The sequence below is a fragment of the Typopeltis vanoorti genome, chromosome 4 (genome assembly GCF_054136105.1).
Source record: "Typopeltis vanoorti isolate ZY-2024b chromosome 4, IOZ_Tvanoo_1.0, whole genome shotgun sequence".
Taxonomy (NCBI): Eukaryota; Metazoa; Arthropoda; class Arachnida; order Uropygi; family Thelyphonidae; genus Typopeltis; species Typopeltis vanoorti.
In genome coordinates, this window is record NC_143552.1 from 56,084,830 (window position 1) to 56,112,070 (window position 27,241).

General features: G+C 35.9%; 1 protein-coding gene across 1 annotated transcript in view; it reads left to right on the top strand.

Moving 5' to 3' along the window:
* LOC150107323 (uncharacterized) overlaps positions 1–27,241 on the top strand; it is a 361,006-nt gene that overhangs the window by 39,625 nt on the left and 294,140 nt on the right. Inside the window, exon 4 of the mRNA XM_090391793.1 lies at positions 13,637–13,679. Coding sequence (XP_090247919.1) covers positions 13,637–13,679 — 43 coding nt within the window. The remainder of the gene's footprint in view (positions 1–13,636; positions 13,680–27,241) is intronic.

The window sequence follows — 27,241 nt, forward strand, 5'->3', positions numbered from 1 at the left end:
ATCTACACATCATCCTTCTCAGAAGACAGAAATCATAAAGTGTTTAATTGTTCGATGAGCTAAAGACCAATTATTCATCTCCCCATCATTTACAGGAAGAACTATCAAACAATATATATGAAATTAAATGGCTTCTCCAAAAGGACTACATAACATCTGTTTGACTTCTACAGACCTAACCGAAACAACAATGAATCATTACATCGAGTGCCAATCCCATATATCTGTGGAATTTCAGAACCAATTTCGAGAATTCTGAAGAAATATGATTTAGTAGCGACTTTTATTCCTATTAATAAACTCTTAACGTATTTCCCCCTCTTCTAAAAATAAACGCTTACCTATGTCTCTTCCAGGTGTATAACACATTCCATGAGACTGGCATCTTTGTTATTTTGGACAAACTGGATACTCAATAGAAAAAAGAATACGAGAACATCAATCAGATAGTTTCCACAAAAAATCCAATGTCTGCATTAACTCAAAATGGAATAGAGGCAAACCAGAACATTCTTTGGTCTGAAACACAGTTTCTACATAGATGTTAGTACAAATTTGAATGCCTATTTAAAGAGAGTGCTGAGGCCTTGCTTCACTGCCGTAACTTGAATTGGAATGACTGCCTATCCTTATCAAAAATATGGGAAAGTTTGGTTTGAATAACACATCATTCAAGTTTTTTTTTAAACTAATTAAGACCAATAATGATATTTTATAAAGACAAAAGATCTTAAGAAACCAACTAAATACTACATCTATATGATGATCTGTTTAGTATGATTTTATAAATTATGAGGTGTGACAATTTAATTCCCAGAACAACTGTATAGTGTTGCCAGTGTGGTGATTTGGTTGGAGTTACTTGAGTAATTGTCTTTGTACGTTTTAAGTAATGTGTGCGTAAACCTCAAGCCGATAGAGCCATTTGCTAGTTGGCTAGTGCAAAAACAACAGAGATCTTCATGTAAACTTTTGGTGTAAAAATGTGTGATTGAAATTTGGAGCAACATGTTAACATAAAATTTTGTCTGCAAATTGGAAAAACTGCTACTGAAGCTGTTGAAAGTGGTATATGATGTAGATGCTTTGAAAAAGTCAAGTGACTTTGAGTGGCATAAGAGATTCAAAGGTGGGCGAGAAGATGTGAATGACAACTCCAGAAGCGGGCAGCCAAAACAAAAATGACAGATGCAAATGTGAACAGAGTGTGAGATTTGGTACGATCTGACAGATGATTAAGTGTGCAATTAATAGCCGATGAATTGCAAATGAATCGAATAACAGTCAGGGTAATTTTAACCGAAGAATTGGGTTTGTGAAAAATTTCTGCAAAATTTGTGCCTCAGATCTTGACGGATGAACAGAAGCAGTGGTGTCTTCAAGTTGCGACTGATCTTTCTGCAAATAAGCACATGTTTCTGAGAGTAATTATGGGTGACAAAGCTTGATGCTTCAAGTAAAATTCCGAAACAAAATGCCAGAGCATGCAGTGGAAAATCCTGAGTTTGCCATGTCCGAAAAAAGCACGCATGTCATATTCGCAGTTCAAGACCATGCTAGTGTGTTTCTTTGATCTCAAGGGGATAGTCCACTACGAATTCATTGAACAGGGACGAATGGTCAACCAATAATGCTATTTAGAGGTGCTGAAAAGATTACAAGATTCTGTTTGGAGAAAAAGACCTGAATTGTGGCCTGACAAGTGAATCATCCATCACGACAATGCGCCAAGCGATAGTGCACTCATCGTGAGAGAGTTTCTGGCCAAAAAAAAATCGATTACCGAATTAGGTCATCCTGCTTATTCACTTGACTTGGCTCCCTGTGATTTCTGACTGTTTCCAAAATTAAAAACTGCGCTAAATGGACAAAAATTTTCTGACATTGTTGATATCCAGCATAATATGATAAAGGAACTCAAGAGCATTCTGGAAAAAGAGTTCCAGGCCTGTTTCCAAAAATGGGAACACTGTCTAAACCAGTGTATAAATGCACAAGTGTATGTGTATATCTATATATATAATGTGTGTGTGTGTGTGCAATTAATTTTACACTTTTATAATTAACCTTTTCTTCAATGAAAGCATAATGTTATCGGCGATTTAACACCACGTGGCTTGTTCTATTTCGAATAAATCAGTTGTTTGCATTCTACCTTGCAACAACTGTTTTTTGAGCCACTGATAATGGTCTGTTAATTTCAGACTGAAATATATGGCAGTATATTTAATAAATAATACTTTTACCATGTGTTTTTTGTATATATATTATATAGAACTATGGCACAATTTTCTCTTAAAACTAGAAGTCTCACTAATGTTAATATTTGGCCAAGAAGAAATAATAATTTCCAAAAACTTACTGGACTGTTGTGAAAATATTTGGTTCCCCCAGATTTTTTAAGAATGTGAAGTTGTGGAGAGGATTTGGAGATGAGTGACTAAAGTAGTGAATGATTTGTGTGGTATGCTCCTTATGAGGATAGCTGAAGGTTTGTGGGTTACAAAGTTTAGCTGATAGCATAAGAGAGGGGATATGATAGAAAAATATAGGTTACTAAAAGGGTTTAGGTTTTATGGAATAGATGCTGATAAAATCTTTCAATACATGACTGGATAGGGAGAATTTTCTGGGGTTACTCTTCCCCACCCCACCCTACAACCAGAAATTGTGTAAGAGAGTTTTAGCACAGTGTAAGGACCAGAGTTGTTTTTACTTGGATAGTGATAAATGAGTGAGTGTAAGCAAAAGTGAAAAGTGTGTGATGGGCATTATGTGGCATCCCACAGTGAGTCACTGGACTCCATGGAGATGCCTGTTTAATAATAATAATGCCACAATAATAACTTCTTTGATTGATATGGCATATTAACGTTACCAATGTGCAATGTTCTTGTCTGCCATGATTAAAGAATATTATGCTGCAGAACTCTTCAGTGATAGTTATCGTATCTGACTTCAGCCAGTTATTTGTTGACCGATTCATATATATAAAAAAAAGTGTATCCCATGCTTGCACGCTTACTCTACAAAAAAAGTGTATCCCATGCTTGCACATTTACTCTACAGAATCCTTTGAAAGAGGTTTTAATATGATAAATATAATAAAATCTAAGAACAGAGCTATGTTTTCAGCAAAGAGAATCTTATGACAATATTCTGTAATGGACTATTATTTGATTTATTTGAACCGGAATGTGCAGTCGATAAGAGGTATTTGTCTGGAAATATGTGTGATTTTTCTATATATATCCCACACATGAGAGGTATGAGAACCTATCACAGCAGTGATGTGTCTGTGGTGCAGGTTGAGAAAGAAGAAATCTGTTGGCATTTTTCTGGAAGAACTGGTTGTTGAAGTTGTTGGGGTATAATTTGTGAGAAAGGCTGTTCCAGAGGATAGATGGAAAAAATTACGATGAAGAGAAGCAAGTTTGATGTGTTTGCAGTTGTACTACAATGGGATGTTGGGCAGCTGCTGCTCTTGTTTTAGCAAGCCCAGCAGAAATCGGAGGAATCATGTTGCCAATTCTCAGGAGCAGTGACCATAAAAGTACCTGGAGAAAGAGAGACAGAGCTGAAACATTGCATCTATGAGATAAAAGTAGAAGTGAGACTTACTTCTACCTTTATCTCATAGATGCAATGTTTCAGCTCTGTGTCGCTTCTCTGTGAGGGTAGGGCCATCCATCAGTCAAATTTCTCTCCTCTTGACAGCATCAAAATTTTTGAAGGAGGTTTTAGGTGTACTATTCCCTGATGTGTGAACAGTATTCTAAGCATGGACAGATTTGAGATTTGTATAGGGTTAGTAGCTTTGTTGGTGTAAAATAGCTTCTTGAACAGAAAAGAATGCCTAGTCTTTTAGAGGCTGAGGAAACTATTGATGTAATATGTTTATGCGAGGAGAGGCTGCAGGTGAATGTCAGTCCGAGGGGAGAGAGAGATCTAATTCTGTCTGGTGATTTGTATATGCTAAAGGTAAGGGAATGTGAGCTGAGATCTCTTTTGCAAGAGAAAAAAAATATAGGACTGCATTTGATGGCATTGAAGGTGACAAAAGTTATCCCATACTTCACTGAAATATGGCATTGGTATTTAAGGCATTGGTTGCAGATGATCTTGAAACTTGGGATGTCTGAGAAATACATGGTTTGTCATAAGAATACGATGAATGGAGTATACTGTTGTCAGCATAGCTGTAGATAGGATTAGTGGTGATTGAGAGAGTAGGTTTATTTATGTATACAAGAAAGGGGGTAGATGGTAGAATGGAGTCTGAGGCACTCCTGCATTGGTGGCAAGGCACAAAGAGATGGTGCCATCCACCATAACACACAGTGAGCAACCAGAGAGAAAGCTGGCTATCCAGTAACAGAGAGTAGCGGGTAGACTAAAGGAAGGAAGGCGGTTTGCAAATCAGTCCTCAGTGCCAGACATGATCAGAAGCCCTAAAATATCAAAGGGGACAATACATGTTTCTCCAAACCTTTCTGGCTAGTAGTGAATCATGCAGACTAAGAGATCAGCCATGGATCTAAATTTGCAGAATCCATACTGTTGGTTGCTGATTAACCCATGAGCCTCTAGTGTAGAAGTTAACTGTTGATAACTTTCTCCATTATTTTTAGAAGGATTGAGATGATGGTGATTGGTTGGCATTTGGATGGCAGGTTTTTATCTTTCTTTTTTTTTGGAATAGGTTCAACATATCTACAGTGGAAAAACAGACAGAAATTATGTAGTGCTGTTCTGGCTGAATGGAATTTAATAAAATTTGGGATTTAAGAAAGACACAGGATGATATCCACATGTTTTGATTTTGATTTCCATCAAACATATTTTTATTACCAAAATTTAGCAAAATGATTCAAACTGATATTAATAATTCTGTACTAGATATGTGGAATTTAATGAAATTTGGTATTTAGGCGCTCTGTTAAAATTTGATATGAAATCAACTCTCATTTAAATAAGCTAGATAGATGGGCAAATGAATGGGGTGTCAGTTTAATGCAGCAAAATGTAAGGTCTTGAGGTTTGGGAAACATCGATGGGATGCTGCATACTCTATGGGAGGAGTTATACTGGAGGAAGTAGGGGAGACAAGAGATCTGGGGTTGATACCTGAAGTTTAGGGGACATATTGCAAAGGTGGTGAAGGTAACACAGAGGATTGCTGCAATTATGAGAAGGACACTGACCTGCAGAGATAAGAGGGTTATCATTCCGTTGTATAAGTCTCTGATCAGACCACACTTGGACTATTGTTCTCAGATTTGGTCCTCAGGATTTGAAGGGGATAAATTAACTGTGGAAAGGATACAAAGACGGATGACAAAGATGGTTTCAGGACTGTACAAGCATAGTTATGAGGATTGGCTGAGGGAATGTGGACTGCAGAGTTTGGTGGATAGAAGAAGGAGAGGTGATATGATTGAGACTTTTAAACTGTTGAGAGGTGGTTACAGGGTTGACACTGGGGAGTTCTTTCGCTTGGTTGAACAGCAGGAAGGAGTGATGACAAGAGGCCATCCCTGGAAGTTACGAAAGGAAACCGTGAGCAAGAGGGTAAGGAGTGGTGGGAGCGAGAACAGTCAATGAGTTTAAGGAGTGGTATGATAGACTTTGTGTTTCTTAGGGGGAACCTCCCCTCGATGAGTCTTGACAGACTTTATGTTCTTAGGAAGGACCTCCATGATGAGTCTTTTGACTCCATGGAGGACTGAATAATAATAATAATATCTTGAGAGTTGATCTCATTCAGGCCATTTGTAATGGTAAAATGAGCAAAACAAAATTGGTATCTAGACTACATAAGTCCAAAATTATGCCTGAACTTTAATAAAAATGCATACTGACTTTTGATATGCTTTTTGGATTTTTAAAAATACTGCACCTGATAGAGTTGTTTGAATAAATCATGATGAATATTAATTTTTATGGCTATTTTTTGCATATTTTTCTTCTGGAGTACCCCTTTTATGATGTCATTAGTTTTTTACTCAATTTTTTAGGACATTATTGATGTTTTAAAGACATACATAAAGAATATAAGGAAGGAATAATTTTGGACATAACTTTATAGGATGTTCTTGGTTGTCTTCCTTTGGAGCAGTATCAGGAATATAGCGATAAACATTTATATATCACTGCTGAAGTATGACAGAAAGGAAGGGGGGGGGGACTTTGAAGATAGATGTGCGATAGTTGCAGATAAGACATAGTTATGTGAATTTAAAACCAGGGTTTCGAGGTTGGGTTGTGAATTCTTTGGGAAGAATGTGAAAGATAGAAAATTTTTAGGGGAAAGGAGAAGGATGGAATATGATGATCCCCTAATCTTGATTCATCGTATTCTGTCCTTCTCCTTTCACCTAAAAATTCACCTGACCACATTAAACTGGTAGCCATTTATCTTGGCCCATACTGCTAGTCTGTTTAAGTCTTCCTGCAGAATTTCTGAATCACCTTCATTTACCATTGCATTTCCCAGTTTAGCATCATCAGCAAACAACTGAATATTTCCTGTTAAATAATTTCCTATATCATTGATATACAAATTAAACAACAGAGGACCAAGTACTGAGCCCTGTGGTACATCACTGGTCACTTGCCTTCTGCTGGCCTCAGCTTCTCCATAAACCACTCTTTAACATCTGTCCATAAGCCATCCTCTAATCCAAATCACCAGATTCATATCCATCCCCATCTGCTCCAATTTATGCAATAGAGTTTTATGTGGAATCTTTTCAAATGTTTTTGCAAAGTCTAGCAATATCACTGAGTAGCTATTTTCCTTATCCAACTCCATTGTCACTTGATTATAAAAAGTAAGCCAATTATTTAGGCACAACCTACCCTTCACAAAGCCATGTTGTTCCTTATAGAGCATCATATTTCTATCCACCCAGTCCTGAATTCTTTCATCAATTTATCCAATATCTTAACCACCACTGCTGAGATGCTGATTGGTCTATAATTTGCTACTTCTGTCTTGGAGCCTCCTTTAAGAAATGGCACTATTTTTTCCTCTTTCCACTCCATTAGCACCTTCCCAGTACTGAGACTTAAATTAAACAGTTTGGTCAGAGGTGCTGATAATTTCCTTGCACATTCTCGTAATACACTGGCCGATATGCTATCTAATCCCATTGCTGTGTTTGTATTGAGATTCTATAATATTTTAAACACCTCCATTTCTTCAATCTTTATTCTTCTGTCCATCAACTTCACATCTGGCATTTCAATGTCACCACCTAGATGGTGCATTCCTGCAAAATGCTCACTCAGTAATTCTACTATTTGGTTTGGTACTGTTACCTCCCCACCATTATTACTTTTTATAGTAATCCTTCCCTAGTCATTCCTCCTTTTACTTGCCTCATAGCAAAATAACTCTTTAGGATTTCTTTTGGTCTCATCAGCTAGTTTTCTCTCATAATCCATACCAGTCGCTCTTCTTTCCTGTGCCTGATACTGCTCATAGGCATGCTGATCACTTTTTATTCCCCAGTCTGATACAGCCTTCTTTAAATGCCTCTTAGCCATTTTCCATTTATTACTACCATCTCTCTCTCTCTTTCTCTCTCTCTCTCTCTCTTCCAAATTCTTAAGGGATGCACTGTTCCAAGTTGGCTCCTCAGTTTATTGTAATCACCTGCTTTGTAATTCCATATACATATGCAATTCCATATGTAATTCATTTCACATATTTCAATTGGTACATGTAATTCCATATTCCATATGTATATCCCTTTTATAACTGAAAATTAAGCATGTCTCACAATCTCTGAGATCAAGTTTGCACAATTGCATTCCTCAGTTGGAGGCAATGTTATTTCTTTGGTTATTGCCAAGTTCTCTGATGCTGTCACCAGATCCAGCACTCTCACACCATGAGTACCATGCATCACATGTGTTTCAAGTAGTTATCTCTTAGCAACTGTATAAATTCCATTTTCTTCCCTTTCTGAACTGTTCTTCTTTTCAATCTTATGTATCCATAGTTAAAGGTCCCCATAATAATTACTCACTCTGCACTTATTGTGCTAATTTGCTGATATATGCTATCCATAATTTTCCTTTGCGTTCTCTGCCCTACAGCAGCAGCAAGTGAAATCTCATACCAGATAACCTCAAATGCACTACCATCTTCATCTCCATTCCTGCTGAACATTTTTAGTTTATAACAAAAGTAACTGGAAATTTATGATAATTCTCTTCACTAACTGCAAGATGCTGGTGGTGGGAGAGGGAAGCAAAAGAAGAAAAACAAATTGAATATTACTGTAAAAAAACATATTCATGACTGATGTTCAAACTCAGTATTCTAATTTGAGTAGTATTGGGATGAGGAAGAACTTAGATGGTAAGTTGAGAACCTGGCAAAAAAGGATATGCTAATACTGTTAATTTCAAATGTTAACATATATTTTTAGCAGAGGCTGAACAAAGTATTTCTGAACTCTCTGTTCACAAGGTGAGTGAACATGGGATTTAGAATATACCTCTGAAGATGTTATATTAATTTTAAAATTTTATAGAATTTACAACCGTGTTAAAAAAACTTTTTTCTTATCCCGACGTTTCAATCTTCACATCAAGAATGATAATCTTACATAAATGGAGCATACATAAATATACAGGACAAGCTGAGTTGCATCATTAACTGTAAGCTAGAGAAACAATGATTTGATCACATGTTATTCTACTGGCGTGACCTCTGGTAAAAAAAAAAAAAAAAAATTACATCAAGCTAAATTCTATTTTACGATGACAGGAATAAACATTCTTTCAGAAACAATTGGTGCTACAATTCTTATTTTTGATTTACAATACTGGATTTTCTACAGTCCTGTTTATAGTTGTTCTTAGTCAGGAAGGTTCTGTAGGTCGAATATATACTTTCCATATGTTTGGAAGTTTTAGACCATCATTATTGTTCAGATTGGGGTGGTTGATAATAATCTCACAGGCTTCCTTGAATTTTCGTTCATACCATGTTTTAGTGTGATATAGACAGCTAGTGGTTTTCCAGTCAATTCTGTGTAAGGTATTCAGGGCATGATCAGAAAGGCCAGCTTCACCATAATTATTATATTTAATGTGTTGTTTATGTTCCTTTTGTCTAATAGGAATTATGTGTCCTGTTTCTCCTATATATGGTATGTTGCAAGTACAATAAATCCGGTATACTCCAGGGTGGGCTAGTGGAGGGAGTGGGTCTTTGGATGAGTTGAGTAAGCTTTTTAATTTTGCAGGAGGTTTAAAGGTGGCTTTGAGGTTGTACTTTTGTAGTACTCTGTTTATTTTGTCTGATATTCCTTTAATGTAAGGAATGGTTATAGTTTTACTGTAGTCTGGTTTGTCTTTGTTTTTTATTGTGGTTTTGTAGAAAATTTTGTTAATAGTGTAATTTTGGTTGTATCCATTTTTTTGTAAGTTATTACTGATAATTTTAAATTAATCTTTCAGTGCCTGTTCACTGGAACAGCTCGTCTGAGCTCTGTTTTTTAGCATGTTGATGACACCTAGTTTTTGTGTTAGGTGGTGGTAGGAGTTTATGTGTATATATATTGTCCCTTATGTGTTGGTTTTCGGTAAACAGTGAAGGAAAGATTGCCAGAGGGAAGACGTGTGACAAGTGTATCTAGAAACGGAAGTGTGTTGTGTTTTTCAATTTCAATTGTGAACTGTATGCGTTTGTGTTGGTTGTTTAGGTGGCTAAGGAACGTGTCTAATGTCTGGCGGCCATAGGACCAGATTGCAAAAACATTGTCAACATATCTAAGCCAGACTTTGGATTTTAGAGGGGAGGAATCTAGGGCAAGTTGCTCAAAATGTTCCATGTAAAAGTTAGCAATGGGGGGGATAATGGCGAGCCCATAGCTGTGCCTTCTTTTTGTAAGTAGAAAGCATTTTGCTATACAAAATAACTCGACCGTAATACATGCGCAAAGAGCACTGTGATATCTGGAGGGAATTTGTTCTGTAGGAGAAGGATTGTGTCATTGATTGGGACATTCGTAAAGAGGGCAGAGACGTCAAAACTGACTAATAAATCATCTTTTTCTAATGTAATTCTTTGATGATGTTTATGAAGTGTTGTGTGTTTTTGATATAGGAGGGGGAATGACCTACCAACTCCTTCAGTGTTTCTGCTAATTTTTTGGCTAAGTGATACATCAGGCTATCAATTCCTTCAACGATAGGTCTTAGCGAGGTGTTTTCTTTGTGAATTTTCGGTAGGCCACGCTCTAAACAAAGACGAAATCTCTATACTTAACAAAGGTTTAAATTTTGCTATAGCACCGAAATCGATAAACAAACTTGAAGTTATTTCTAATATGGAAAGAGGCCTAAGATTCATACCTAATAACATAGCAGGCAAAATACGTATAGAAACTGCCAACATTTTAAACCATAACAAAACAATAATAAGCAACATAACTAAACACAAATTAACAGCGATAAAATCACTTAAAACAAATCCGAACATAATAATAACTAGAGCCGATAAAGGAAATGCCGCTGTCATTTTAAACTATACCACTTATGCAGAAAAAATGAATCTGCTGGTCTCTGACTATAACATATACAAATTAGTTAACTACAATCCAACCAACAGAACAAAACAGAGAAACTACTTAAGTCAATTACCACATTGCCCGAAGATACGGTGAAAAAACTATTTCCTCACTACGCGCGCTCCCCAAGAATTTACGGACTACCGAAAATTCACAAAGAAAACACCCGCTAAGACCTATCGTTGAAGGAATTGATAGCCTGATGTATCACTTAGCCAAAAAATTAGCGGCAACACTGAAGGAGTTGGTAGGTCATTCCCTCTCCTATATCAAAAACACACAACACTTCATAAACATCATCAAAGAATTACATTAGAAAAAGATGATTTATTAGTCAGTTTTGACGTCTCTGCCATCTTTACGAATGTCCCAATCAATGACACAATCCTTCTCCTACAGAACAAATTCCCTGCAGATATCACAGTGCTCTTTGCGCATGTATTACGGTCGGGTTATTTTGTATAGCAAAATGCTTTCTACTTACAAAAAGAAGGCACAGCTATGGGCTCGCCATTATCCCCCCCCCCTATTGCTAACTTTTACATGGAACATTTTGAGCAACTTGCCCTAGATTCCTCCCCTCTAAAATCCAAAGTCTGGCTTAGATATGTTGACAATGTTTTTGCAATCTGGTCCTATGGCCGCCAGACATTAGACACGTTCCTTAGCCACCTAAACAACCAACACAAACGCATACAGTTCACAATTGAAATTGAAAAACACAACACACTTCCGTTTCTAGATACACTTGTCACACGTCTTCCCTCTGGCAATCTTTCCTTTACTGTTTACCGAAAACCAACACATACGGGACAATATATACACATAAACTCCTACCACCACCCAACACAAAAACTAGGTGTCATTAACACGCTAAAAAACAGAGCTCAGACGATCTGTTCCAGTGAACAGGCACTGAAAGATGAATTTAAAATTATCAGTAATAACTTACAAACAAATGGATACAACCAAAACACTATTAATAAAATTTTCTGCAAAACCACAATAAAAAACAAAGACAAACCAGACTACAGTAAAACTATAACCATTCCCTACATTAAAGGAATATCAGACAAAATAAACAGAGTACTACAAAAGTACAAACTCAAAGCCACCTTTAAACTTCCTGCAAAATTAAAAAGCTTACTCAACTCATCCAAAGACCCACTCCCTCCACTAGCCCACCCTGTAGTATACCGGATTTATTGTACTTGCAACATACCATATATAGGAGAAACAAGACACACAATTCCTATTAGACAAAAGGAACATAAACGACACATTAAATATAATAATTATGGTGAAGCTGGCCTTTCTGATCATGCCCTGTGAATACCTTAATTGACAGAATTGACTGGAAAACCACTAGCTGTCTACATCACACTAAAACATGGTATGAACGAAAATTCAAGGAAGCCTGTGAGATTATTATCAATCACTCCAATCTGAACAATAATGATGGTCTAAAAATCCCAAACATATGGAAAGTATATATTCGACCTACAGAACCTTCCTCACTAAGAACAACTATAAACAGGATTGTAAAATCCAGTATTGTAAATCAAAAATAAGAATTATAACACCAATTGTTTCTGAAAGAAAACCATCTGAAAGAATATTTATTCCTGTCATCGTAAAATAGAATTTAGCTCGATGTAATTTTTTTTTCTTTTTTCTTTTTTTTTTTTTTTCACCAGAGGTCATAGGTCATGCCAGTAGAATAATATGTGATCAAATCATTGTTTCTCTAGCTTACAGTTAATGATGCAACTCAGCTTGTCCTGTATATTTATGTATGCTCCAGGTGATGATCTTGATGTGAAGATCGAAACATCGGGATAATAAAAAAGTTTTTTTAACACAGTTGTAAATTATATAAAATTTTAAAATGAATGCTGATCAGCGTGTAACCCTAAAAGAAATGATGATATTAAATGTTCTAATGGCTTGCTTATCTTGGTGAATGTCCTGGGCATTTCTCTAGTTGTCAGTATGCTGGCTGATTGGTGGAGGATTAGGTCAGATAGTACCTGATCTAATTCTTGAAATTAGATCAGATACTATCTGACTTATATAAACACAATATAAACACAATAGTCTCATGTAGCATTTAAATTCTTTTCCCATATCTGAATACAATTAGAGACAAACACAAGCATGATACACCACCACTACCACCACCACTGTTACTTTATTTTTCAAAAGACAGTAATCATTCAATTATCCACTCACAATGGGGAGAGCAGATTGCCAGTTGAGTAATTGAAGCATTGGATGACTGAACATTCATTTACATGGTACTATAACAGGAGAAGGAGTCATTTGACATGCTAATCCATTCAAGGGTTCCTTAATTGGAGGGTCATTTCATTTGAAGGTCAATGATTGTAAATAAATTTAATTAAGAGAGAATGGTATTTCAAGTTCCTTGTGATATATTGTAGAGGTTAACATTTCTACAGCCAAGAAATAATGTGGAAACATATGGAGGAAACCAATATCAAATCACTGTGAAATGTTTGCTACATAAATAGTGACAGGTTGTGCCATAATTTAAAGAATGATAGTCTTATCATGTGTAGCCACAACATGCTATGTAAGTTTGGTTTATTTCAACTATAATAGCCATAGTTACATAGTTGGCAGAAAACTGATATTCTGTAGTTGTTCTAGAAATGAAACAGATGAAGTATTAACGAAGAAACTGCATTTATAAATACTGGCTAAGCAGGCCAGTATTTATAAATACTGGCCTGCTTAGCCAGTATTTATAAATGGTTTATAAACTCTTCAACCAATAGACTGTGGGTTGGAATCCTATTTTCAATAGTTTAAAAGTTTAAGCATTCTATGATCTGTGAGGCATTTTAATAGTACTTAAATTCTCTAAAAAAAATGTTGATCAAACTTAACTTACCAAAAAATAAAAATAAATAAAATAAATAAATAAACTTCAATTTTTTCAATATTGAAATTTGGTATATATGTAGTTATTATACTTCATGCACAAAAATAATAAAACTAATATTTGTCTTTTATTTTTTAAGCTGCTGGATTTGGAAATGCTTTCTCTGATGTTGCTGGCATAGGGTAAGTAAGAAGGAATATGTATTTTGTTTAATTTCTAGAACTAAAAGTAGAAATATTCATGAAATTAGGATAAATGAGGTAGTAATTACTTGTGACTGCTTTACAGAGTTTCTGATGTATTATATGATACTTTAAATTTATAATTAGCCATCAAAGCCAGCTGGGTTGGCCGAGCAGTTAGCATATCCGCTCTCCAGCCAAAAGGTTGCGGGTTCGAATCCCGCAACCTTGGACATGGATGTTTGTGATTGTCTGTAGAAACAGTAGTGATGGTGGGTCAGTAGATGCCGTTGGTGTAGTTGCGGTTAGTTGTAGTTGGTGGATTGAGTGGTGGAGACAGAGAGTTGTAGAGTAGATGCTCCTCCCTTGATGAGTCTTTCGACTCCCTGAAGGTGTCACATAATAATAATAATAATTTGACTCAATAAGCAGAAATAAATTGTTTGAAATTTTAGAACAAAAATAAATAAATAAAAGAGGAAAAAATACTCAATATCATCCTCCAGTACTACAAAAATACTATGATAACAATAAAATTTGGAGCAAGTGAAACTTCTGAAATCTGCTTCTGAAACTTCTGCAGGGATGTCCACTTTCATGGTTAACCTTTCCCTGGAGGAACTGGTATAAGAGTCTATCCCAGAAAAGATGGCAATAACTGTGAATGGACAAAATTTACATCATATAAAATATGCAGATGATATACTATTATTTTTAGATAATAAGGAAAACTTAAAGATGATAAAAACAGCAAGGACACTGCAGTGCAGATAAATTTTAGTAAAACAAAAACAATTGCAATAGGCAGGAATGGAGAAGAACTTAACTTAGAAGGAGATAAACTGAACATGTTAAAAAATTATGAAGAAGTTGTCAAACACAGATCAATTTATTACTAAATCACTTAAGGAATTGATAACGTAGATACGAATATAAATTAAATTACACTTTAATAAATATTTCCGATATTTCAGCACCGTCACGCTGATATCTTCAAAAGGAACTTACAAAAAAGGCATGTGCACGTAGGCACCACAACACAGTAACTGAGAATGAAGTGATGAAGCTATTGTTCTCCTAAAAGTCCCTAGGGGGGCATCATCAGGACTTTTAGGAGAACAATAGCTTCATCACTTCATTCTCAATTACTGTGTTGTGGTGCCTACGTGCACATGCCTTTTTTTGTAAGTTCCTTTTGAAGATGGCAACGTGACGTTGCTGATATATTGGAAATATTTATTAAAGTGTAATTTAATTTATATTTGTATCTACGTTGTCAATTCCTTAAGTGATTTAGTAATGCATAACCAACATATAAGCCTGTCTACGTGACAGATAAATTTAGGCTAGTATACTATGACCAAACTTAAAAATATATGGAAAAATTCACACCTCTCCAAAGAACTGAATGGCAAAGTATATAGCTTAATGGTGCTCACCACAGTTGTTTATGGTGCAGAGACTTGGGTCTTCAAATTGGATGAAGAACAAAGGTTGACAGGCTTTGAAAACAAGTGTTTGAGGAAAATAAATACAACAGCATGGACTAAAATGAAAACCAAATAGGAAGTCAGAGAAGAATTACACTACCATATTTCAATAATAACAAGAGTCAAAGAAAAACAGTTACAGTAGTATGGAATGTCTATACATGTGTATAGAATGTCTACTACAAGGTTTTCTCAAATTCTCCAAAATGGATAGAAAACATCAAATCATCACATAAATAGTCTGAACTTTTATAGCAATTTTAAATAACTTGGTTGCAGATAGATTGGACTGGAAAGCTATTGTTTGTGATTGCCTTAATCAGATGGTGATAGTGATGAATTAGATTCTGGATGGTAGCAGTTCACCTCATTATCAGTAGAAGGATGCAAACTGACTCTCCCAATGTCTTCAGAAAGTTATTTAGGGCTAAACGAGTTCCACCTATTCTCTTGGAGAATAAAAGGCATTAGAGTTTTTTAGCAGAATGAGCTTTGAGATTTCTATGGTTATGTTGAAAAGAATTTTAGTACAAATACTATCTAGTTTCTAAGATGAAATTTTATTGGTTCTACATGTCTGTGTTATTTTCATATATCTATCATAATAATCTTAATTGTATATTTTTATTAAAAATATATAATACAATACAGTATGATCGAATAAAAAAACACATCAAGTGAGCTGAAATGATTCTCTCTTCTTAATTTTTCAATGTATTTAAATATAGGGTAAACTGATTTCATTGCTTGCGTGTTGAATTTTTTTGATCATACTGTATTTTTATATATAATAAAATATACAAAATAAACATATATAATATATTTATATTTATTTCCAAGATTAATGTCATCTTGGAAATAAATATAAATATATTATATATGTTTATTTTGTATATTTTATTATATATAAAAATACAGTATGATCAAAAAAAAAAAAAAAAAGATTAATGTCATCAAAATACGAGGCTAATCTTCTTGAATGGCAGTCAGTCTCAAGTAGAGTAATGTGGGCAAATATGAGAATGGGCAACTGGACAATGAGACTTATTTGTGCCTATGGTCCCACAGAAAGTTCTACTAAGGTAGAAGTGGAGGAATTTTTTGAGGCTTTAGAAAAAGCAACTGACACAATGAAAAATGAAAAGTTGGTCCTTGTTGGGGATCTAAATAGCAGAGTAGGAAATGATTGTGAGACATACAAAAATATTTTGGGAAAATTTGGAGAAAAGAGCAAAGCTAATAATAATGGCAAATATCTGTTGGATTTCTGCTCAGGACATGGATTGGTTATTACTAACACCATGTTCCAACATAAAAATGTGCACAAATTCACATGGAGAGAAGAGGCTAGGAATAAGAAAAGTCTCATTGACTATGTTATTGTTGATAGTGATGTTTTCTCCCTGGTGCAGGACACCAGAGTGTACAGAGGATTTGAAATTGGAAGTGATCACTATTTAGTCTTGAGCAGGATAAAATTGAATTTCATATTGAAAAGAATAGCATGTAAGAAAGTTTTAAAGCGAATAAAAGTTGAGCAGCTCTCAGATGTGAACTGTAGGCTAAAATACAAAAGATTATTGAAGAAAAAATGAAAGAGTTTGAGAACAGGAATCAAACCTTGGAGATTCAGTGGCAAACTCTGAAGAAAACATTGATTGATTCTGCCAGAGAGGCATGTGGTGAGGTTATTATTATTATTATTATTGTTATTATTATTATTACGGGTATCTCCATGGAGTCAGTAGACTCATCGCGGGAGACCCAAACTAGCAAAACAATATCTGTCATATCTCTTCTTGAATTCATTTACAGATGAAGAGCTCACAACAAAGTCAGGCAATGAATTCCACTCATTCACCACCCTCCAGGCAAAAAACCTTGTTCTGACACCTTTGTTTACCACACTCTTCTTTAATTTCCAGAGATGACCTCTTGTTCTTCCATCACTATCACACAGCTGAAACATTTCCCCTGCATCAATCCTATAAAAACCTTTTAGTAATTTGAATGTTTCTATCATATCCCCTCTTCTTCGCCTATCAACCAATCTCTGCAATCCACAAGCTCTCAATCTATCAATGTAGGGAGCATTTTTTATATCACTCACCAACTTGGTCACTCTTCTCTGAACCCTCTACACAGCCTCCTCATCTCCAAGGAATCCAGGTGACCAGACCTGAGCACAGTAATCCAAATGTGGAAGTATCAATGCTTTATAAAGGGGAATAATAACCTCTTTATCTCTGGATGTCAGTGTGTTCCTCAACAACCAAGTAATCCTATGTGCAATCTTGGACACCTTAGCAATGTGTCCTCTGAACTTCATCTCCTTATCTACCAATACCCCTAAGTCCCTAGCCTCATCAATCTCTTGGAGTACCTTTCCATCTATGTAGTACACAGCTGGTAATCTTTTAATCCCAAAATGCAAGACTTTACACTTTTCCACATTGAACTGACATCCATTTTCTTTTGCCCATTTTACCAGCTTATTTAAATCCTCCTGCAAACTTTCAACATCAGCTTGATTTTTTATTGCACTACACAACTTTGCATCATCAGCAAACAACTGAATATCTCCCTTTAAGCCGTTTCCTATATCATTTATATACAAATTAAACAACATTGGCCCAAGCACAGAGCCCTGAGGCACACCACTGGTCACCTGCCTCATTCTGGACTCGGCTCCTCCATACACCACCTTATGGTATCTCTCCCTGAGCCATTCTCCTATCCATATCACCAATTTAATATCCATTCCCATCTGCTCCAATTTGCATAACAGTGTTCTATGGGGTATCCTGTCAAAAGCCTTAGCAAAATCCAGAAGTGCCACTGTGTAGCCAGTTCCTTTGTCCAACTCTGATGTTATTCTATTATGGATAGTTAATAGATTGCTAAGGCAGGATCTACCTTTAACAAAACCATGTTGGCCTCTATAGAGTATCATATCCTGATCCACCCATTCTTGAATTTTGTCTTTAACCAACTTTTCCAATACTTTTACCACTACTCCTGAGATGGTGATTGGTCTGTAATTCAATACTGCAGTTTTAGAGCCACCCTTATGCAAAGGAACCACTTTGCCTAACTTCCACTCCCTAGGGACCATACCAGAGTTCAAACTTAAATTAAATATCCAGGTAAGAGGGGTTGACAATTCATTTGCACATTCACGCAACACCCGAGCTGATATTCCATCTAAGCCTACCGCAGTGTTTGCATTTAAGTTTCGCAATATATTTAATACCTCTGATTCTTTAGCTTCAATTCTCACATTAGGTATTGCTATAGGTATAGAGATATCCTCACTTGGGTGATAGACTTTTGAGAAGTGATCACTCAGTAACTCGACTATTACATCTGATTTTGTCACCTCAATACCATCAGCACCCACTAAGGTTATCCTTCCGAAGTCATTCTTCCTCTTACTTGCCACATAGCGGAAGAACTCTTTGGGATTACCCTTGATCTCTTTGGCTAAGGTCTTCTCATAATCTGATTTAGCTTTTCTTACTATGCTGGTAACCTTCCTAGCTTGAGCCTTGTACTGCTCATGGGTGTCCTGATCGCCCTTCTCCTTGTAAATTCTCCATAACATTTTCTTTTTTTGTAGTTCAAGCTTGATACTACTGCTCATCCATCTAATGCCTGCCTTGTTTGACCTCCTGACCATGGGGACACAATCTGATATTGCTTTCCTCAGATACCCGCTGATTTTATCCCAAGCACTGCTAACATCTTTCCCTTGCAATATGTTCTGCCATGGGATGGCTGCAAGCTCACTCCGAAGCTTGTTATAATTGCCTAACCTGTAGTTTCGTACATACCCCTTCTTAATAGAAAAAATATTATCTGTAAGGATAAAAAAATCAGAACTCCCTGGTGGACACAGGAAGTTAAAGAGGCAGTGAAGGAAAAGAAGAAAGCATACCAAAAGTTCCTGTCAAATAAGTCAGCTTGTGCTCTTAGAGAATATAGAGACAAATGCAAGAATGCTAAACAAAGTCCTCCCATGACAAAAGTCATGGGAGGACTTTGGCAAGAATATAGAAAATAAATATCAAGAAGGTGGCAAAATATTCTAGAGGTTGTTGAAGAAGCTTAAGAATGGAGGAAAGAGTGCTGTAAAAAGATATCCTTGAAGTATGGAGTAATTACTTTGAAAAACTGCTAAATGAAACAAGCAGTGATGACAGCACAGTGGTAAAAAACACTGACCAGGCATGCAGTCAGGAATGCATAACCACGCTTGAAGTAGAAAAAGCCATCAAAGGCTTGAAATGTGGAAAGGCAGCAGGAGTAGATGATATTCGACCAGAAATGCTGAAGTATGGTGGTATAAGAGTCTTACAGTGGCTGCACTGCATAGTTCAGAAAGCCCGGACAGAGGGACGAATTCCCGATGATTGGAGTAGAGCTCTCATAGTACCCATATATAAAAAGGGAAATAAAACTGCATGTGAGAATTACAGAGGTATTTCCCTACTGAGTGTTCCTGGCAAGATCTATGCAAGTATACTTGAGAAACGGTTGAGAAGAATTGTGGAAGAAAAGCTTGGTGAAGAACAAGCTGGATTCAGGCCAAATAGTGGCTGTCAGGATCTGATCTTCACTTTACGACAAATAGTGGAGAAAGCATGGGAATATAACAAAGATCTGTATTTAAGTTTTGTCGATCTGGAAAAGGCATATGACAAGGTGCCAAGAGAGAAGCTATTCAATATGCTGCAGTTATATGGTGTCAATGGGGCATTATATCAAGCAATACTTAGTCTTTATTTGAGTTGTAAGTCAGCAGTTAGAATTGAAGGAAGTACAGGAAGATGGTTTAATGTTAAATCTGGTGTGAGACAAGGATGTACATTATCCCTGCTGTTATTCATTATCTATATGGATCACATTATGAAGGAAAGTGGTATTAAACATGATATCAAAATTGGAGATGTTAATGTCAGCTCTTTGCTTTATGCAGATGATGTTATACTTCTAAAGAAATCTGCTACAAGTCTGCAAGACTCTCTGACTAAATTGAATAGCTGTTATAATAGATATGGTATGAAGGTCTGCAATAAAAAGACAAAGACAATGAAAATAGGTAGAATCATTGAAAATGTCAACTTTGTTGTGAATGGAGAACCTGTGGAACAAGTAAAACATTTCAGCTATTTAGGCACGATTTTTACTGAAGATGATAAATTGAATATAGAAATAGACAACAGAATCAGCAAAGCTGGTATGGTGGGAAGTCAGTTGAATAAATTCATATGGAATAAGAGAGAAATTAGTCGGAACACTAAATTAGCTGTGTACAAGACAGTGTTCAAACCAGTTTTAACTTATGGATCTGAGAGCTGGGTCAGAAGTAAAACACTTGACCAAAGACTAGAGACCACAGATATGAGAGTCCTGAGAAAGATTATAGGTGTGAACAGATGGCATCAATGGCAATATCATATTAAAAACGAGAATATTAGGAAAGAACTTGACATTGTCAGCATCCAGGAATGCGTTAGCAGAGCTAATCTCAGGTGGTATGGTCACTTAAACAGAATGGGCGAGGAAAGATTAGCAAAACAAGTGTTCTCTACCAGGTTGGCAGCAAAACGACCCAGAGGAAGACCAAGATATAGGTGGATTGATACGGTACAAAGTGCTTTAGACGATAGAAATATAAGATCTGATAATGTTGGAGTCTTGACAAGTAACAGACTGATTTGGAGGAAAATTGTAGATAGGAAATTAATAATGATGTAATTTTTTTCATGTAGTACTATCATATCCTGTACACCCCTTGAGGGTACATGGCAGGAATTTGATGATGATGATTAATGTCATTGTTATAAGAAATAAAAAGAAAAGAAAGAAATACATAATAATAGAATTTTAATGAGATATATGAGCTTCATGGGATGAACACAGCTTTTCAATATTTGGTGGAATAGTAGATAAAGACACTGGCATTTCGTCATCAATCATTCTTAAGCTTCCACGTTTCAATGTCTTCAAGTTTGCCATCGTTGAAAAGGATACTTCATACATGTATGTAGGTGAAAACTGCAAAAGAATTTTTTAACGCTTTTTTACCTATGTTTGGATGCATTTTTGAAACACGAATCCAAAAGTTGTCTAAATCACCTTCTTCGTACATCATTAACAGACTTCGATCATTTTTTATTTCAGCTAATTCTTCTTCTTCAATAAGTGACAAGTTAATCGTTGCAGTTGGAAAAAATGGATTTCTGATCCAATCATAGTCTTGTGTTTCAATATTTGGGAAGTAGTGATGAATTTTCTCTCCGAGCATTGTTAAATGGTCAACAATTAACGAGCTGATATCACATTTTAGTTCACAGTCTGCAGTTTTGGAAAACATTTCAAAATTTCCTTCTTTCACTTTCCTTTTCCAAATTTCTATCTTGTCTCTCATAGCACAAATTTTATCCACCACTGTTAAGATATTTTCTCCTTTTCCTTGCATACTGGTGTTTATTATATTCAAGTGTTCGAATATGTCAGCAAGATATGCCAATTTTGTGCACCGTAATTTGTTTTGAATTAGATCGTAGAATTCATTTTGTTGATTTTCTTCAAAAAGTTTAAGCATCATTACCCTCAATTCACATACACGACAAAGCACTCGACCTCTTGACAGCCAACGAACTTTTGAGTGTAGTATAAGTTTTTTAAATTTTGACCCCATATCTTCACAAATTTTAGCAAATAATCTTGATTTAAGAGGTCTTCTTTTAATGTAATTGACCATTTGAACAACTTTGTCCATAACCTTTTTTAATTCATTACCAGTGGTTTGCGCAACTAGTGCTTCGCAATGTAAAAAGCAATGAGTAATTACAATATTTTCATTCTCTTTCTTTGCTAAAGCTGTGAAACCTTTTGTTGAACCAACCATTGAAGGAGCGCCATCTGTGCATATTCCTACACAATTTAACCATAGCAAATTATTTTCCTTCATGAAGCAATCTACTGTTTTAAATATCTTAACCTCTAGTTTTCATTGGAAGTTCTAGACACAAGAATTGCTCAATAATTCTGTTTAGGATGAAACGTATAAAAACGAGTAATTGCGTTAACCCACTGACATCTAACTGCAATGTAAAAATCATATTATCATCTTGAAAAATATCTTTTATTTGCAGCTTAATGTCAGCAGACATGTTTTGAATATGTCTTCCAATCGTGTAATCTGCTAAAGGGATTTTTTTATTAACTTCTATCTCAAATTCGGGCCCAAACATTGTTCGAATGATAGCACAGCAAGAGTCCTTTATAGTGGTTTCGGCAATAGTGTGTGGCTACTTGTTTTTGGCAATTATTTGAGCAACCAAGTAACTTGCCTTTTGAGCTTCTCTGATGTCTTCATTCTGTTGGTGAACGATGTAGACTGCTTCTTTATAGATTTTGAAAGTTCAATAAAGTATTCTACTGGCTTTTCTGACAAATGACTGTGTTTTGAGGTAAAATGGTGCTTTAATTTGTTTGGTACCATACTTTCATTTGCAAGTGTCACCCCACAAACTAAACACTGGGGACAAGGATGGTTTTCATTACCAGAAAATGTGAACCCCAATTTCATATAATCTTTATTGTATAAACGAGGCGTGGAAAATTTTCCTTTACACTTCTTCCGTATTAATGCAGACCGTTCAACGGTTAATTCTTGTGTAGTTTCCTCTATAGTCGATACATTTTATTCATCACAAGCATCACCTTCAGCTTTTCTTTTATTAATTAGAAACTTATCCATTTTGCAGGTAATTCAACACCAATTTGATAAATAAAACTGTGCGAATTTATTGTAAAGCTTTAACAGTAACTGAACATAAAATAAAAGCACCAGCTCTTCATTTATTCACGTTGCAGTTAGAATAAACATCAATAATAACATTTGTATGAATAAGTGGGATGCTTTATTTTTATTGGTCGAACGATAATAAAACTGAGCGACTACTACGTGATAAAACCACAGGGATGAATTTGGCTGCATTTATTCTCCATTATTTATCGAAATATATTGATATGAAATATTCTTAAAGGTCAAAAATAATTAAAAGATAGTTTGTATATATAATTTTGAAAGTGAAATTTAAATTCTAGAACGTAAAACATCTTGTAATTACATTCTATTTAAAGTAAAGTATTTTTGGGACTCCTTAGTGCGCTCTGCACAATTTAGCTTCTGTTTACATTTACTGTCACTCATACTTGAATGAACTATAGAAAACCCCAACGAAAAAGAAACTGATGGTGATGGTTGCATGCAAGTCGGTATAGACTCAGGAAGGGGGTTCCGAGCGGTTGACCAAATATCTTCTTTAATGGCATTAACTAAAAGTCGTACCGGTACTTTGTGAAATGGATTCCGCTGTGGAAATTTTCAGCGATTATTTTGTTTGACGCTTTATGTTCGTGCTACACACGAACGTGTCGCGACACACAATTTGGAAAGCTCTGTGGTTGGCTAATCTGAATTTGTGTTTTCTCTTCTTTTCTACATCTTAAACTTGGTTAGCAAAGGTGTTAAGGACTAGATTTTTTGTTTGGAGGGTGGAATGGGTTGTCAAAGGTGGTTGTGGGTGCTTCATAAGTGAATGAGCTTAAGGAGAGATATGAAAGTTATTGTGTAAATGATCGCTAGTGTGAATCCCCCATGATGATTCTTCTGACTCCATGGAGATACGTGTATAATAATAATAATTAAACATGTTCTGACATGCAAATCTCTCTGGATCATCCTGTTTGTCCAACATATCTTCTAATATATACTGTGTGAACATGATTTTATAGTTTCCCTGGTTTTTTAAAGGGCAGATGAGGCGGTGTAAAATCTTGATCTTGCATGGTGGGATGAAATCTACTTCTGTGTTGTTGAATTATTTGAAAAACTTTACTTGTTGGTTTTAAGAAAAGGTTACTGCACCTTTGTATACTTGCTTAGTTGTCATTGTCTTGGAGTGGGGGGAGACCTTAAAATTTTGTTGATCATCTTTTAGCTATATCCATTTTGAGATAGGGTGTGACTGCAGTATTCAAAGTCTTCATTCCTCTCTGTGTTTCTAGAGATGTTCACACTTGTCTCCTAGCATTTAATTATTCCTGTTTTTTGTATATGGTGGTTAAATGAGGCAATGTATCATCTAGTGTGGTAGGCTTTTGGTATACTGAGTAACTTACTTCAAGGAGTTTCCAGAAATGGCAGTCCTGCTTTCAAGTTTGAGAGCAAAATGTATGTGTGGATATAGGCAGTTCAGTAGTCTGCGAATTCTTTTAGTTCTGTTGAATCTGATCAGATGATAAATATTATCTATATGACATAATCAATTATTTTGTAACAAATGATTTTATAAATAAATTGGCTGGAAGCAGAGGTGAGCAGCCCACAGCTATACATGTATTTCACTCTTAAACTTAAAAATACAGGATTCTCCCATTTCTAGACATACTCCTAGAGCTATTTGAAGAAAATAAACTCAGTTATTTCACATATTTTACACTTTTGACTCCATGGAGATATTTGTATAATAATAATGATTAAACATGTTCTGACATGCAGATCTCTCTGAATCATCCTATTTGCCCTATGATAATATATACTGCATGAACAGTGTATTGTATAGATCCCTGGTTTGGTATACTAAATAACTGACTTCTAGGGGGTTTCTAGAAATGGCAGTCCTGTTTCAAGTTTGAGAGCAGATTTCAGTTATTTCGCAAAGTGACCATGAACTGATTACCTGTGTGGTTTCCAGCCACTTCTGTGAGAAACGGTATAATTGAAACTTAAAAGCTGATGATGATGATTGGTGATTATGAGAAGCTCAGGAAACAGCTTGCAGCTGTAGCATGGAATGAGGAGTTGGGTTGAAAGAAGATCAGTGCTGCTTGAGTGATATTCAAGAACTATGTAGTAGAAGCAATGTCTAAATGTGTTCCAAAAGTCAGAAGGTTAAATAAAATAGGTATAAAATGGATGAATGAAAAGATTAAGCATGCAATACAGATCAAAAAGGCATTATGAAGGCAACATAACAGAAGTGGTAATAATCAGTTCCATGAGGAATACAAAGCATGGGCACAAGGAGGGTGACTCGATTGGTAAGGGTAGCAAAAGTTCACTATGAGCAGCAGTTAGCTAATGAAGCCAAAAAATGTCCTGGGAAGTTATTTCGATATGTAGCCAGCAAACAAAAGAATGATTATGGTAGGATGTCATTGATTGGAGAAATTGGTATAAGGACAACTGATGAGAGAATATAATTGATATATTTAATGAACAGTTCATAAAGGTCTTTCATCCTTGTGAATATGACAACATGGACAGTTTGAGAGCTGTGGATGATGAGGAGAGACTGACTGTGATTGAGGAAGAGGTATATGAGGAATTAAGCAAACTTGATATTAATAAGACTGTGGAACTTGATGATATATCACCATATATTTTGAAGGAATGTGCCAGGGAGTTGACATCTGTCTTGACATATTTGATTAATATAAATCTTATATTGGGTGAAGTTCCAAAGAAGTAGAAGGAAGGCTAGATTGTAACGCTTCATAAAAGAGTTGACAGAATTCAAACATCAAATTATAGACCAATCTGTCTGTCAGGTGTTGTGGTAAAAGTGTTAGAAAGGCTGGTGAGAATTAGGAGATTCAGAATTTAGTTGACAACAATGGTATTATCTTTGATGGATAGCATGGATTTGCTAAAGGGAGGTCATATTTTAGTAATTGCTTACTTATTACAATAAGGTGACAGCAGCATTGGATGTTGGAGATGGATATACATAGTACAAGTAGGCATTCAAAAATCCAGCCATTGATAATCCGGTTCCTTCAGATCTCCAGCATGGATTTCAGAGCACGCATTTTCAAATTTACTGTGTTGGCATGCCACTGTTTTCTGTTTATGTTTATGCTTTGATGGTGCTGTAGTCGATAAGCATTGTGATAACCTGCTTATTCCTTCTCATTTTATCATTTATTTGCTGCTGTATAGCCCCGTTATGGATTCAGCAAAGAAAAGAGATGGCGTAAAACATAAACATCGTGTGTTGTCGATCGCAGAGAGAGTGGAAGTGCTAAAAAAACTTGATAGTGGCGTGTCTGTGTGAACCATTTGTGAAACATACGATATTGGTTCTTCAACAGTGTATGATATTAAAAAAACAGAAAAAAAAACTGTTCAAGTTCTTTTCTGACAGTTGTGTCAAAAAAGCAAATGTTTGTAAGAAAGTCAATGACGGAGGGAAAAAGTTTGGAACTGGACCAAGTTCTCATAACCTGGTTTAATTTGCATGTAAGTGAAGGTGTGGAAATTTCTGGTGATTTATTAAAGGAACAAGCCAAAATGTTTCATGAAAAGTTGGGATTGCAACACAAGTGTGAATATTCAGAAGGTTGGCTGCATCATTTCAAGTCACGACATGGCTTACAGTTTCGTGTGGTGTGTGGGGAAAAATGTTCAGCAGACAAAGATGCGGCTAGTGCATATGTGGATGAATTTGCAAAGTTAGTTAGTGATGAACATTTAACTCCTGAACAAGTGTACAATGCTGACGAGACTGCCTTGTTTTGGAGATGTATGCCAAAAAGAACTCTAACAACTGAGGATGCAGAATCGCCATCGGGGTTTAATGTTTCGAAGGATCGTGTCATGGTAATGTGCTGCTCTAATGCTGCAGGTACCCATAGATGTAAGTTGCTCGTTATCGGAAAAAGTTTACATCCGAGGGCCTTCGAGAGTATGACACAGTTTCTTGTCCATTACCGTGCCAACAAGACAGGGTGGGGTACCACTGATATTACATTGGATTGGTTTCAAAACTGCTTTGTTCCTGAGGCTAGGGCTCACTGTAACATGGTTGGATTAGACACTAATTGCAAGATACTTCTTATTTTAGACAATTGTTCGGCACATCAAAGAGTCGATCCTCTAGTGAAAGATAATGTTTTTGTTGTTTACCTCCCACCCAACTGCACATCACTAATTTAACCACAGGACAATGGTATTATACGTTCTATGAAGTGTAAGCATCAATCCCTGTTAAT